General features: G+C 39.5%; 1 protein-coding gene across 2 annotated transcripts in view; it reads right to left on the bottom strand.

Annotated features, from left to right (window-relative positions):
* GYG1 (glycogenin 1) overlaps positions 1-13,994 on the bottom strand; it is a 54,201-nt gene that overhangs the window by 38,742 nt on the left and 1,465 nt on the right. For both annotated transcript variants that reach the window (XM_006874395.1, XM_006874394.1), the window contains exons 2-4: positions 11,806-11,941; positions 9,737-9,911; positions 9,293-9,455 (exon numbers count right to left, since the gene is read on the bottom strand). In XM_006874395.1, coding sequence (XP_006874457.1) covers positions 9,293-9,455; positions 9,737-9,911; positions 11,806-11,941 — 474 coding nt within the window. The remainder of the gene's footprint in view (positions 1-9,292; positions 9,456-9,736; positions 9,912-11,805; positions 11,942-13,994) is intronic.

The raw sequence follows: 13,994 nt of genomic DNA, 5'->3' as shown, positions 1-13,994 counted from the left end.
TTTCAATTTTGATTCCATCAATTCCTGGTGCCTCGTTCTTTGCCAATTCTTTCAATGCACTTTGGACTTCCTCCCTGAGTATCATTGGTTCTTGTTCATATGGTATCTCTTGAAATGGCTGAACATTAACCATTTCCTTTTGGTACAATGAGTCCGTGTATTCCTTCCATCTTTTCTTGATGCATTCTGCATCATTCAACAATTTTCCCAGAGAATCTTTCAATAACGAAAGTCGAGTCTTGAATTTTTTCTTCAGTTCCCCCAGCTTGAGAAATGCTGACCGTGTTCTTCCCTTTTGGTTTTCCAACTCTAAATCTTTGCATATTTTATTATAGTATTTGGCTTTATCTTCTCAAGCTGATCTTTGAAATTTTCTGTTCAGCTCTTGGACCTCTTCAATTTTTCCATTTGCTTTAACACTGGGTTAATTTGTGTCCTTCCAAAATATTTGTTCAAGTCCTAACCCCTAGGACTTGTGAAGGTAACATATTTGGAAATAGTTTTACAACTGTAATTAGTTAAAAATGAGGTAAGACTAGAGTAGGTTTGACTCTAATTTAATAAGACTGGTATCCTTATAAAAACAAGGGACAGTAAGAGACAGATGCAGAGAGGACAGTGAAGGCAGTGGCCAAGACTGGAGTGATACAAAAATGCCTGGGCCTTCAAAAGGCTGGATGATTCAAAAAAAGAAGAGCCCTTGGAGAAGGCATGGCCCTACCAATACCCTGAACTTGGATGTCTAGCCTCCAGAACTGGAGAGACTAGATCTCTCTTGTTTTAAGCTCTATATTTTTGATACTTTGTTACAGTAGTCCTAGGAAATGACTACAGGAGGATTAGGAAAACACACACACACACACACACACACACACACACACACACACATACATGATACAAAGTTGAAGTAGACTTCCATGGAGATGACACTGCACACACTCCTATCCTGACTGGTAATGAGAGGGGTCACCAGCATCATCTATAGCTTACAGCAGGCCCTCAACAGACATTTACTTATTGAATGCCTACGTCACATAACTATTGAGAAGTAAGTGGAACAGAACTAAAATGACCAGCGTTAAGAGCCGGCACACACGAACACTGACTCCCTTGCTCCTTCTCCGTTTTCTCACGGAATTCTTGGTTTCTGCTGGTTACAAGGGTAGAGGAAAACAGATGGCTAAGTTTAAAAACAATAAAAACAACGCACAAAAAAAAACCCCACTCATGAGTCCAATAAAATAAAAATAGCTCTAAAAAAGGAACTCGTAGGAAAAAAACAACTGTGTGCTCATTTCTTTTGCCATTAAAGGTGATGGCTTTTTTTTTCTTCTTCCTTCTTTATGTATTTAATAGAATTATAACCTAACTGATCAATTAAATGACATACATGCAAGGAAATCGAGTTAATAAAGTGATGAAATACTAGAAAAGCAACAACCAGTCTAGCATATGGGTAGCTGGGGAAGGCCTACTCCAGGAAGATAGTGACCACAGCAGAATCGATCAAGTCAGGGAACCAAGTGAGGCATGCCTGAGTTTCTGAGAGCCTTTGGTTTGCAAAAGACAAATAATGTCTTGCAATAGACCCCCTGTTATTCATTCCCTCAGTCTTATGTGTGTGTGGCTCTTAATGCTGGCCATTTCTTTTCTGGGCTAGTACAGCAGAACCCTAACTACAAGATTAGGGAAGGTGGCACAGGTCAATTTTACATGTCAACAGAAATGAACACTAAATCTTTTGTTAGAAATAATGTTAAAAAATTAAATGTATTACTATACATTTTCAAACACAGAAAAAAAAACTTAAGAGTTTAAAGGTCCCAATGACCACTTAGAAATAAATACAAGAGGGCTAAAAAAAGTTTGTGGAAAAATTCCATTATCTTTCAATTCCGTTTTTCCAACATTCTTTAAGTCCCCCGCAGAATGTGGCACATACAGCTATAATGACCTCACAGCAGATCCTGGATTCTGCGTAAAGTAAAGCTGTAACAAAAATTTTGACACTAATGTATTCTTTCTTCTTTCTGAATATTCAACTACAGGCAGAAATTCCAATTAAAAGCTTAGGATAATTAGGTTACAGTAATTAAAAGGAATCCCAACATTAAAATACACAAACATTCAAATTGGAAGATTTAAATTCATTTAACTCTTTTTCATTTAGATTTTGAAAGAGGTACTAACATATATTTTGTTGTTGCTAAGTGTCAGTGAGTCCATTCCAACTTACAGCAACCTTATATAGGGTTTCCAAGGAGCAGCTGGTGGGTCTGAACAATTAACCTTGTGGTTAGCAGTCCAGTGCTTATCCTATAGTGCCACACCAGTATTCCACTAACAGATACAGATGAAACTTAATAGAAAGCAATTTTCAAGCACTAGACTTTTATCTTTAACTGTAAAATAAAATAAGAAGTTTCCCATCCTTGCTGTAAAGAGTTTCTGAGGACTGGCTGGTGAGTTTGAACCTTGCGATTCAAACCAACCTTGGGATTCTCACCTACAGCACCTTAATTTAGCTTACTCGAGTCGCAAGGAGCTCTGGTAGCATAGTGGTTATGAGTTGGTCTACTAATCTCACGGTCAGCAGTTCAAAATTACCAGCTGTTCCATGGGAGAAAGATGAGGCTTTCTGCTCCCGTAAAGATTTACAGCCTTGGAAACCCTGTGCAGTCCACGGCACATAACAAGAAGTCACAAGGAGTCCTGGTGTGGCGCTGAGGGTTAATGCGCCAGACTGCAAAGCCGCTTTGAACTTCAAGGTTCAAACTCACTAGCTGCTCCTTGGAAACCTATACAGGGTCGCTATGGGTTGGAATTGACTCGATGGCACTCAATAACAACAAGTCACAAGGAATCCTGGTAGGGTGCTGTAGGATAAGCACTGGACTTCTAACAGTAAGATTGGTGGTTCAAACCTACCAGCCACTCCTGGGAAACCCTATTCAGGTTTGCTATGAGTCAGACTAGACTTGAGGACACTTACCAAAAACACAGAGTCACAGGAAAAAAAAAAAAAAAAAAAAGACGACCAAAAACTTCAACATGTATTCAGGTTTATTTCTCCAAATTAAAAGTCAATTGTGTTTTTTATGAGTCAGAATTGACTGGTTGGTACTTAAAAACAAAACAACAATGTGTATATAAGGCACTTTTGAAGAAGTGGTCTAAGGTGTGGGAGAACAGAGAATGATATTGGGAAGGATGAGAGCGGCTCTCCAAAATGCCTTTGGTCTGGTCAGTAGTATATATACCAGGAAGAATACCAGCATAGCAGGTACCAATAATTAGTTATTACTCACATATTACAATTCTTTATTTTCAGTAGAAACTAAATCCCAGTTCAACCTTTAAGGCAAACATCCTAGTGAGTTTATTGGAGTAAAAAGCATATTCAGATTCAATCAATAAATTTATCTCAGCATCTTTTACTCTATTTGTATTAACGTCAGATAATAGAGAAATGGGAAAAATGATGTACAAATCTCACTAGGGGATTTATACATTCATGACATTTTGTCTTAATCCCTCTGGAAAAAAGCATGTGTGAAAATTCATATTGTAACATTTTAAAGTTAGTTTTGTAGTAGATCATTAATGAAGGCAACAGAAATATCTAAGATACATGTCTAAGGTGTGGTTTTAGAAATTGGAAGAACTTAGTAAAATAAAGAGTTTCAGAATGAATGCTTGATTAAATGTAACCAGGATTCGCACTGATAATGGAGATATTCTATTTGATCATTTAGAAGTATAATACCTTTTAGTACCCTTTTAATGAAAGTTTATCAGTTCAGGAGAAAAAAAAAAAGTCAACTGCATCAATTTCACTTCACACAAGTGCATGTTGTTGTTGTTATTGTTATGTGCCGTGGAGTCAGTTCTGACTCATAGCGACCCTGTACAGGGCTTCCGAGGCTGTAAATCTTTACCAGAGCAGAACGCCTCATCTTTCTTCTGCGGAACAGCTGGTAAGTTTCGAACTGCTGACCCTATGGTTAGCAGCCCGATTCGTAACCACTATGCTACCAGAGCTCCTCACACAGTGCATAGGAGACAAGAAAACTTCTGGTAAATTATCGACAATATTGTGACCGCTTCCTTCTGTTCTCACTGCTGAGTCCTGTGGTCAACCTGTAACCTTGTCGTGCTCTATAAAAAACTATATATATCTAATATCTATTTCACAACACCTATTGGTCAACTTTTCAGGAAACATGTAACTTTGGGGATGAAGTAAGTGTTGAGATGGTTTAAAAATATAAGCAAGGTAGTGGAACGTCGACTGTTCACGCAAGGAAATTACGAGTCAGTCATGAATTAGGTTATGTAGTCACTAGTTCAAAATCTGAGACTCTAGGTACTTGGTAAGAAAAGAGAAGTCAATGTGTACCTAGCCCAGTTTGCCATATTAGGTTTATTCTCTTGGCCAGAGACACAAGAGTGATTAGAGGGCTGGTGATTAGAGGCACGACAGCTGCATTCTTTCGTGTTAGAGGCATTGAGACAGCAGCTGCAGTTTCTCAGCCATCAGCAGCCTGTGTGGCTTGTCAGTGGACACCAGGTCCCTTCAGTTTCTTTTGAACGTATGTGAGAGATTAAGCGGGATTTAAAAGATAATTTGAACTGAGATAGAGTCATCTGCAGAACAGTTTTCTTTAATTGCTGGCCTAAAAATGCTGGGATTGAAGCCCCCAGCTCAATAAAAACAGGGGTGATGGCAAGGATATTAGAAAATGTAATGGTGAAAGAAATATCTCAGGGCCTATGGGATGACACCTAAGCAAAATTAGGCATTGAAAAGTTGGGGCAAAACAAGTAGATTGCCATTAGAAAAGGATAAAACTCATTAATAAATCTTTTATTTAAATTAATTGTAACTCCAGTAAAGGTATTGCAGAGGCATTGATTCAAGTCCTCCAGCGAGGAGTAAGCTATGATACAGAGACAGTTTTCTTTGCTGAGTAAAACTCATCAACATGTACTCAAATGAAAACAACCTTTCATTTAAGAGCTGCTAGTGTGTTTTTCTTTAAATGTACACAGAATTGAGAAGTAACTATAAGTTACCATGAATGCAGTTAAATTTTTATCTCTTTCAGGTAAACATTTCTACTTCAAAACACTGTGGATCACAGCCATTTGATCCACAACCCACCATGGTGGTGTTGCTGGACTGGGCAGTGTTTCTGTTTACTGGGCAGTGTATTTGGGTCAGGGAGACTCCACTGCAGCTAACAACAATTAACAAAGAAAATTCAGTCCTTGACCACCAACTAGGCAGTAAATGAAATATCTTACAGCAAGGCCAGCTCCTGGAAGCCCTGCTGCTGAATAATGAAATGTGCGAACAGGCACAGAAAGAATCTCTCAGTGGTTTCAGATTCTGGCTGGAAAAGCAGAAATCGCTTTCTAGTAGGGCACTTTTCACACGTACATTCAATTCAGGCTTCTTAACAATGTGTTTGACAACTCCTGCAGTACTCTAGAATAAGGTAGATGGTCTAGGTTGGTTACTAGCAGTTAATTAGTTTCATATTCTAAAAATGTAACCTGCATAATTTAGCATGGCACAAGACTCTTATCTTTGAACAACAACATCTAACACTTGGTTAGAAATTGGATTCCCTTTACATGATTAAAATCAAGTGGATTTAAGGTAGCTGGCAGGCCACAGATCCACTTAGAATGTGATTCACTTACTGATGTTGGGAAGAGTTACATTGAGTTTCTTGCACAAATACATTTACTTTCTTAAAATTATAAGAGAGGTGGTGAAGAAAGCTACACCATGAGGAGAAGGTTAAGACAAATAGTGGACTTTTGCTGGAAGTGCTCTCAACTTACTCTTATGCAAAGGTATGAGCAGTAGGGATAAGCAATACAGTATTAAAATAATAAAAAAGTGTAAGTAGGGATAAGTAATACATGTTTTGAGCTCCAATACAAATGCAGCTTTCCTTCCATCACAGGAAAATACTAGGAGCTAAAATCCTAAATTGGGGCTGCTAATCTCACAGTCAGCAGTTCGAAACTACCAGCTGTCCCGTGGGAGAAAGGTGAGGCTTTCTGCTCCCGTAAAGATTTACAGTCTCAGAAATCCTATACAGGGTCGCTATGAGTCGGAACTGACTCCAAGGCACATAACCACCAACAAAATCCTGAATTAGTAAAGTGGAGGTGCTAACAGCTGGTCCTGATTACAGTGAGCACTCAGGATATTACTGTTCTTATTGCTAAAGTTGCTTGAAGCAAGACTGCTCTTTCTGTCTGATATCTCCATTCATTATGGTTCACACCTTCCTGCTAGCTGCTTCAGAGCACTGACGTTAAGATCAGGGTTTCTCAACCTTGAAACTATGGATATATTGGGTCAGCAAAGTATTTTTTGTGGGGACTTCCCTGTGCATTATAGGATGTGTAACAGCATCCCTAGCTTCTGCCTACTAGATGCCAGTAGCATACCCCTCAACTGTGATTCTAATCGTCTCTAAAAACCCACCACCATTAAGTTGATTCCAACTCATAGTGACCCTGTGGGACCTCTAGTGTGGACCTCAAGGTTGGTTTGAATCAAAAGGTTCAAACTCACCAGCCATTCCTTAGGAGAGAGGGAATTTATTTCTGCCAAAATTTATAACATCATTTGTGGGCCATACAAAATTATCAGCTTAAAAATTAGCCTACTATATTTGGCCAAACATTTCATTAATGTGATGGCTGGAGTCCTGCTGTGGCACCATATGATAAACACTTGGCCTCAAGGTCTGTTTGAACCAAAAGGTTGGTGATTCAGATTTATCCGCCGCTCCTCAGAAACCCTATACAGGGTCACTCACTATGAGTTGGAACCAGCTCAACAGCACTTAACAACAAATGTGATGAGCAAGAATTGCGGTTGCTTTGGCTGGGCCACACCAAATGATTTTGTAGGCTTTATACAGTGCTATAGGATAAGCTCTGGTAGCGTAGTGATTACGAATCGGGCTGTGAACCTTAAGGTCAGTGGTTCGAAACTACCAGCCACTCCATGGGAGAAAGATGAGGTTTTCTACTCCCGTAAAGATTTACACCCTTGGAAACCCTGTACAGGGTCGCTATGAGTTGGAACCGACTCGACAGCACTTAACAACAACAACATAGGATAAGCACTTGACCACAAGGTCAATTTGAACTGCAAGGTTGGCAGTTCAAACGCACTCACCGCTCCTTGGAAACTCTATACAAGGTGGCTATGAGTTGGAACTGACTCTACAGCGGCACTTAACAACAACATCATATGGCCTGTGGGCTGGACATTCTCCAGCCTTGCTATGAGTCAGGCCGAATAAATGGTACTTAACAACTACAACTATTTATAGAAGCTGACTGCTACATCTTTCTTGCTTGGAGTGACAGATGTGTTCAAATCACCAACCTTCTGGTTAGCAACTGAGCACTGTGTCAAATACCCAGTAGATGAGAACTAGTGGTAGTAAAACAGAGTGTGATCTAGCCCAATAGTGAAACACACTTGATACTTTCAACTACCTTGTTTTTCTCAATGATATTTTAAACAGCTGAAAATCCAAATCCTCATATAACAGAATTAAGTTTCTAAGAACATCAGCAAAGAAAAACACAATCTCGGTTTTATGTAAAAGTGAACATTTTTAACTGGCCAAACTTCATCTCTCATACTTCGGACATACTGTCAGGAGGAACCAGTTACTGGAGAAGGATATCATGTTTGGTAAGGTGGAAGGTCACAGAATAAGAGGAAGACCCCCAGTGAGATGGATTGGCAAAATGGCCGTATCATGGGGTCAAGCGTGGCAACAACTGTGAGGCTGACCCAGGACCGGGCAGTGTTTCGTTCTGTTGTGCACAGGTTTGCTATGAGTCAGTAATGACTCAATGGCACCTGACAACAGCAACAACATTTTATATTAAAAAGTTTTAACTTTGATTTAACTTTGTAACTAGTTAATGGGAACAAATATCTAGAGTGGAGCCTCAGCTGATGACAGCTGTGCCTGCAGCAAATTCCCAAAGACCTGTTCACTGTAAATCTCAGAGGTGATGTTGGAGGGAAGTGGGGACAGCAGCCCCTGGTGCAGAGTATCTGCAGCAGAGTTCAGACCTTTGCTCACTCCCAGGTCCCCCTTCCAGGGCCACTGTCAAGATGTTAAGATCTGATGGTGAGTCACTCCTGGGAGGGCTTCACAGTGCATGTCTGCTTTCTGCCTACAGTGGGTCTTTTCTTTATTCAAAGGCTCCGTCAGCATTAATGGAAACATGAACTACTTTTACATATTAATTGTCCTGTTGATTTTTGTTTGTTAAGACAAAAAATGGCTTCTTATCTATTATTTCAGAGACTAGCCTAAAGCGGAAGCATACCTATTGATTCACTTGATCAAAACTCTCCAAAGGATGTTAAGATCTTAAATCAGTCAGTCAGAATCTTCTATATTGAACCTTTCTATATATATACACACACAGTTATGGATACACTAATGCATTATGGAAAATGGATGCTGACTTTGTTGGTTTTCTACTCTTCCACCTTGCAGGTGCCACTCTATCTGATGTGCAGTTTTACCACAAATAAGAGACAAGGATTATTCACATGACTTTCTATCTTCATTTCAACCCTTCCTGAGGAGACAAAAGTCAAACTGTCAGATTTATTTCTAGGTTTCCAGGGAGACAATGGCATCTTTTAGTGTTACTGGAGCATATTATAATATAATTTCATCTTGTGGGCTTGGTCCTGTTAGTAATAGCTGTGGAAGTACTCCTGCTTAAATTTACTCAGGTTTTAAAAACAGTGGTTATGATTTTGATTTGTCTAACAGTGTTTGGATTCTTGAGTAATCACGGTACATTTCTCATACTCTAAATTAGACTCAGGGAAAGGCAAAATGTCCTAGCCTAGTTTAGGTAAATCTTAAGTATCTATAGAAAAAATATACACAAAAACACCAGCATTATTTCTAAAATAGAACAATCAACTTTTGAGTAATCACAGTATATTTATCATATTCTAAATTAGACACAGGGAAAGGCCACTTCTAAAGGCAAAATGTCCTAGACCAGTTTAGGTAAATCTTTAGCATCTATAGAAAAATTACACACAAAAACAAAAACATTATTTTCATAATAGAACACATGTTAAAATGTTTGCTGCATCTCATTATATTGCTACTTTCCAGGCACAAGGCACCATACTAATTATGTTCATTAAAAGAAAAGCCCTTAAGTGACTAATAGCTTATTAGAGATAAAGGTAACAGATACATACCATCAAAACTACCTTTCTCAGAAGCCATATGCAATAGCTGATTGTATGTTTCAACTGAAGGTTGATAAACAAAGACTCCAGAATTGAAGCAGTCAGGCCACCCTGGGTCTGGTGCTGCTGAAAATTCTTCTCTCTCAAAAAGATCATCAATATTTGCTAGGACCTGAATCAAAGTGGGGAAAGGTGTTAGAGAAATGTTCTGTTGCAGCACAACCATTTTAAGTCTTCCTAATTTATCCAATACAAAGGATGAAGTCTGTTGCTGGTCTTAACTATTCAGATGACAGCTGTAAGGCAGTCTGAGTCTGGTCTCCTCTATCATCTGACTCTTTTTACAACAGAGGGTTTATCTGAACTGCTCAGTCAAGTGTTAACAGCACTCACAAATGCCTAACAGGTCTCCTCTACCATATATGTCTTTTCAGCCCTCAAAGTAACACTCACCAAAGTATCTGCATCCATGAACACACATTTTGAATACTGTGTAAGCGACCAGCAGTGCAGTTTCGTTAACGTGACACCCAACTCAGGCCTCTTCATTAAAGTTAGATGAGCAGAATCACCACTGTCCAGGACGTCTACCGTGATGACCTCATCAAAGACTATCTCTAAAACTTTTCTGTCAAAATAAAATCCAGAAAGCAGTGCTTAGCATCTTTTCAGAAAAGTGACCAATCTAACGTTAAGACAGGTATCTTCAAACTTTGTCCATATATAAATTACTACAACAAGTTACTTTTGCAGAATATATTCCCTAATTTATTTCAGGAAGAAGTCTGTTTTTTTTTTTTTTACATATGCAGCTTACTTCACCCAAGTAATGAAAACTGCTTATGGCGAGAATGAAGTTTTCACCTTAAAACATTTTTTATAGACGTTTGCTATTTTCTATTATGCTATTGACTACCAGGGAAAGCACGGAGAAACCTGGTTGACGTTTGCTACATCTTGGTAACAGCCTTTATTTATAAATGGTATTTTAGTAAAACTAATCATTGCTAACTAGTCCATATTTTTAGAAATGATGGTGGCTACTGCACATATAGTATCTGCAAGAAAGTTAGGAGGCAGACTTTAAGGTATATTCCTAATCACTCTGCTAAAGCCAACTGACAAAAAATAATAATGCCTAAACAGTATTTCACAAAAGAGGTTAAAGGGCTTGGTTATTCGTTGTCATTTAAAAAAAAAAATCTAATATAATTAGGATTTATTGCATGGTGGTTAGTTAGCACTTTGCTTTGGCATAATGAGAGAGACTTATTTTTTGGTCAGTGAGGTACCGAAATTTAACTACAGTTTTATTTTCAAAAGTTTCTGAAATGGGTAAGCTTAGCATGAGAAAAAAATATGTAGTAGACAAATCATCACTGAAAGTTTAAAACACTATCAGACATGCAGAACAAAGCTAGTATTGTGTGTCTCCAAAGCTGTACAAAAATATGTTCTAGTTTACGCAGTAAATGGGCTTGGTCTTTTTGAGAAGAATGACCAACAGCACCATTTACACAGTAAATCATGGTGGAAAAACCTAAGACCAGATCTGGCTGCTTACACACATCTTCACGAATAGACTACAAATTAGGAGGTAAATATTATGAGGCAGACTTTTATGCATCTTCCTAAATTACCCTTTAGGAACAAGGTTGTTAGTATGAAAGACAGATGCATGTTTTAAAACAATACTCCTTTTCAGGTGCCCTTGGCATGTGCTTACATTTTTTTTTTTAAACATCACAAAAAGGGTATTTTTACAAAAAGACGGCTAGAGAACTCAGAAATAAACACACTACAGATCTGTTAGTGTGTCAAGATATGTTTAAATTTAGTATTAGAGACTGTACCTAATATAGTTCATTCATTCAGACCCTTCAAAATTTAATCCCAACAAATGAAAGGGAAGTAAGCCCATTAACAAGTAGCATGTGTACCTAGTTGGGATGTGTCATACTAGAACAACCACTGGATTCCAATTTACTGTGTCCTAAATGAAGTCCCAAAGACCATTAGGTTACAAATGTCATTGAGCCGTGGGGCACACTGCTACTTTTCTCTTAAAGTCACCTGGAGCATTTTCCCTGGTGGGAAAGAGGAATCAAAGTAGACACTACTACATTTTGGAATGCTTTTATATTTGAGGACTTCAAGTGAAGTGTGATGACATAAAGATGGGGAGCACCTCCATAACCAGGAAACACCTGGACTGAAACACTCGCTAGGTCGCCCAGAGAGAACTTGCTTAGGGGAGTCCTTTTGTTTCCGCTCCTAATTGAAATCTCAATGTGCTCCAGAACATCACTTGACTCTCAGAAGGGCACTACAAACCTCGGCTGGAATGTCCTCCCAAATGCTAGCAAGAGGTTTCAGACCTCATGATTCTTCATTCAGCAACTCTCATCTTTCTCCACTTAGTGTCAATCCCTGAAAAGCATATGGCCTCAATGTAGGCTGATGCCAGGAACAGAAGACAGGGAAGTTGAGAACTACAAATGGACAGGCAGTGAGGTCCTCACCTCATGGATTCCGAGACCTGTGGGGTGGTGAGCACAGCCAGCCTCCTGGTGGTCCTGTGCTGTTTCAGAGACGAGCCCAGGACGAGGGCTCCTTTGGCGTACGTATCGTTTGTGGTCAGTGTCACAAAGGCCTGATCTTAATACAAAGAAAGAAGCACATTCATTATAATACCCTACCACCTAAAAAGGTATCCCAGGGTGGAGTATGTAAGGGGTTAAAGTGCTTGACTTCTAACCAAAAGGTTGGAGGTTCAAGTCTACCCAGAGGTAACTTGGAAGAAAGATCTGGCAATCTACTTCTGAAAAATCAGTTCTTGAAAACCCTACAGAATATCACAGCTCTTCTCTATCAAACATGGGATCACCAGAAGTTAGAATATACTTGATGACAACTGTTATCACCAGGTCAAACTGACCCAGGACCCTGTTCAAAAATTGTTAGGTGTCACTAAGTTGATTTGACTCATAGTAGTAACCCCATATGATAGAGTAGAACTGCCCCATAGGGTTTTCCAGGCTGTAATACTTACAGACTGCCAGACCTTTAACCTGTAGAGCGGCTGTGTGGGTTCAAACCACCAACGTTAATGTCAGCAGCCAAGTGTTTAACTAGTACATCACCAAAGCTCCTTTTTGAAAAAGTCATAAAAATCAGTTCCACTGATAAGAATTTGTTCTAATGAAGGAGCAGTCCCCTTTTAGGGGAAAAACCTAAGTATCCACTTCAGGAGGAGTTCAGAAGCATTCTTTAGCAAGAATGTCTTTGACAACCTTCAAGAGACTGATTGAGCTATACAAATTAAAGTCAATTTAGAGTTTGGACATGTTAAATTCTCAGAGTAAAAAGTAGCTTAACACCTACAGGGTGAACCGCAGGCAATTAACAGGTGGTAATGAAGGAGTCCTGGTGTGGCACCACGGGCTAATGCCTTGGACTGCAAGGTCATTTAAACTGCAAGGTCAGCAGTCATACAGGGTGGCTATGAATTGGCCATTTAACAACAACAATGAAGAGATCAAGAAGTGCCTTTTTTAGTTTCTTCTATAAAGTGTCGTGGAGAGCATCTTTATACAATTGGAAATCTAACTGTGGACCTGAATTCAGACAGTCTGACAGTAGAGGCCATATTCTTCATTCTGGTGCTTATATTAATAGCAACCTGAAGGCTTTTATACTCACTGTTTCGTCTACCTAGAGCAAAAACTCTCCCTGTCCTACCGTTCCTTAAGAACCATTGTGAATCCCTGCTCAAAATCACCTTGTCAGAGAGGTCTTCCCTCTTTGATGCTTCTGAACAGTGACCAATTGCTATTAAATAGATTGTTGTCGCTATTATGTGCTGTCAGTTCCGGCTCATAGCGACCCTGCATAGGGTTTCCGAGGCTGTAAATCTTTGTTGTTGTTAAGTGCTGTCAAGTCAATTCCGACCCATAGCGACCCTGTACAGGGTTTCCGAGGCTATATATCTTTACGGGGAGCAGAAAGCCTCATCTTTCTCCCATGAAACAGCTGGTAGTTTCGAACTGCTGACCATGAGATTAGCAGACGGATCTGTAACCACTACGCTACCAGAGCTCCTTATTAAATAGATTAAGGGACAACAAATTCAAACAAACCTGATTCCTCTTCCTCAGGGAAGTATTACCCCTATCTTCCTTCCTGAGACTCCTCTCTTCAACACTCACACACACAAAATTCAATCTCAGTAATCACTTCATTGCCAGACAGAAGGCAGGTGCATGGATAAGTCTTTCTACTGAGTAAGCCCAGCCTTCCAGATTTTTCCTGCCCTTCCAGGAGATGATTCTGGGGCACACCCTGTGTCTATGGAGATAGTGACGGTAACTAATTGCTGGGCATCCAAATGTGCATGACACTTAGGATCAAACTTTGGCAGGAGTCACTTGGGACACTGTTACCCAACCAGGGAGTTGGGACATTTTGTGATGAAGTCACTTTCTTTCTGTCTTGGGTTTCTGCATTTTCCCTTTGCCCATTTCCCAATCAAGAGGAAAGAAGTACTGAAATTTTCATGGAGAAAAGCAAGAGGAAATTGTAGTTTGTGGATTGTACTTGTTATCTCATTTCACATCAACAACAACTAATTATCTGCTTGCTGACCTGAGAGGCAGCTTCACACAGAATACGGGCCTTTCTTTCGGGGCAGACTGACTACTAAACTGTAGAA

The sequence above is a fragment of the Chrysochloris asiatica genome, unplaced genomic scaffold, assembly GCF_000296735.1.
Source record: "Chrysochloris asiatica unplaced genomic scaffold, ChrAsi1.0 scaffold00274, whole genome shotgun sequence".
NCBI lineage: Eukaryota > Metazoa > Chordata > Mammalia > Afrosoricida > Chrysochloridae > Chrysochloris > Chrysochloris asiatica.
Note: the sequence above shows the minus strand (reverse complement) of the source record. Positions and strands in the feature narration are given on the sequence as shown.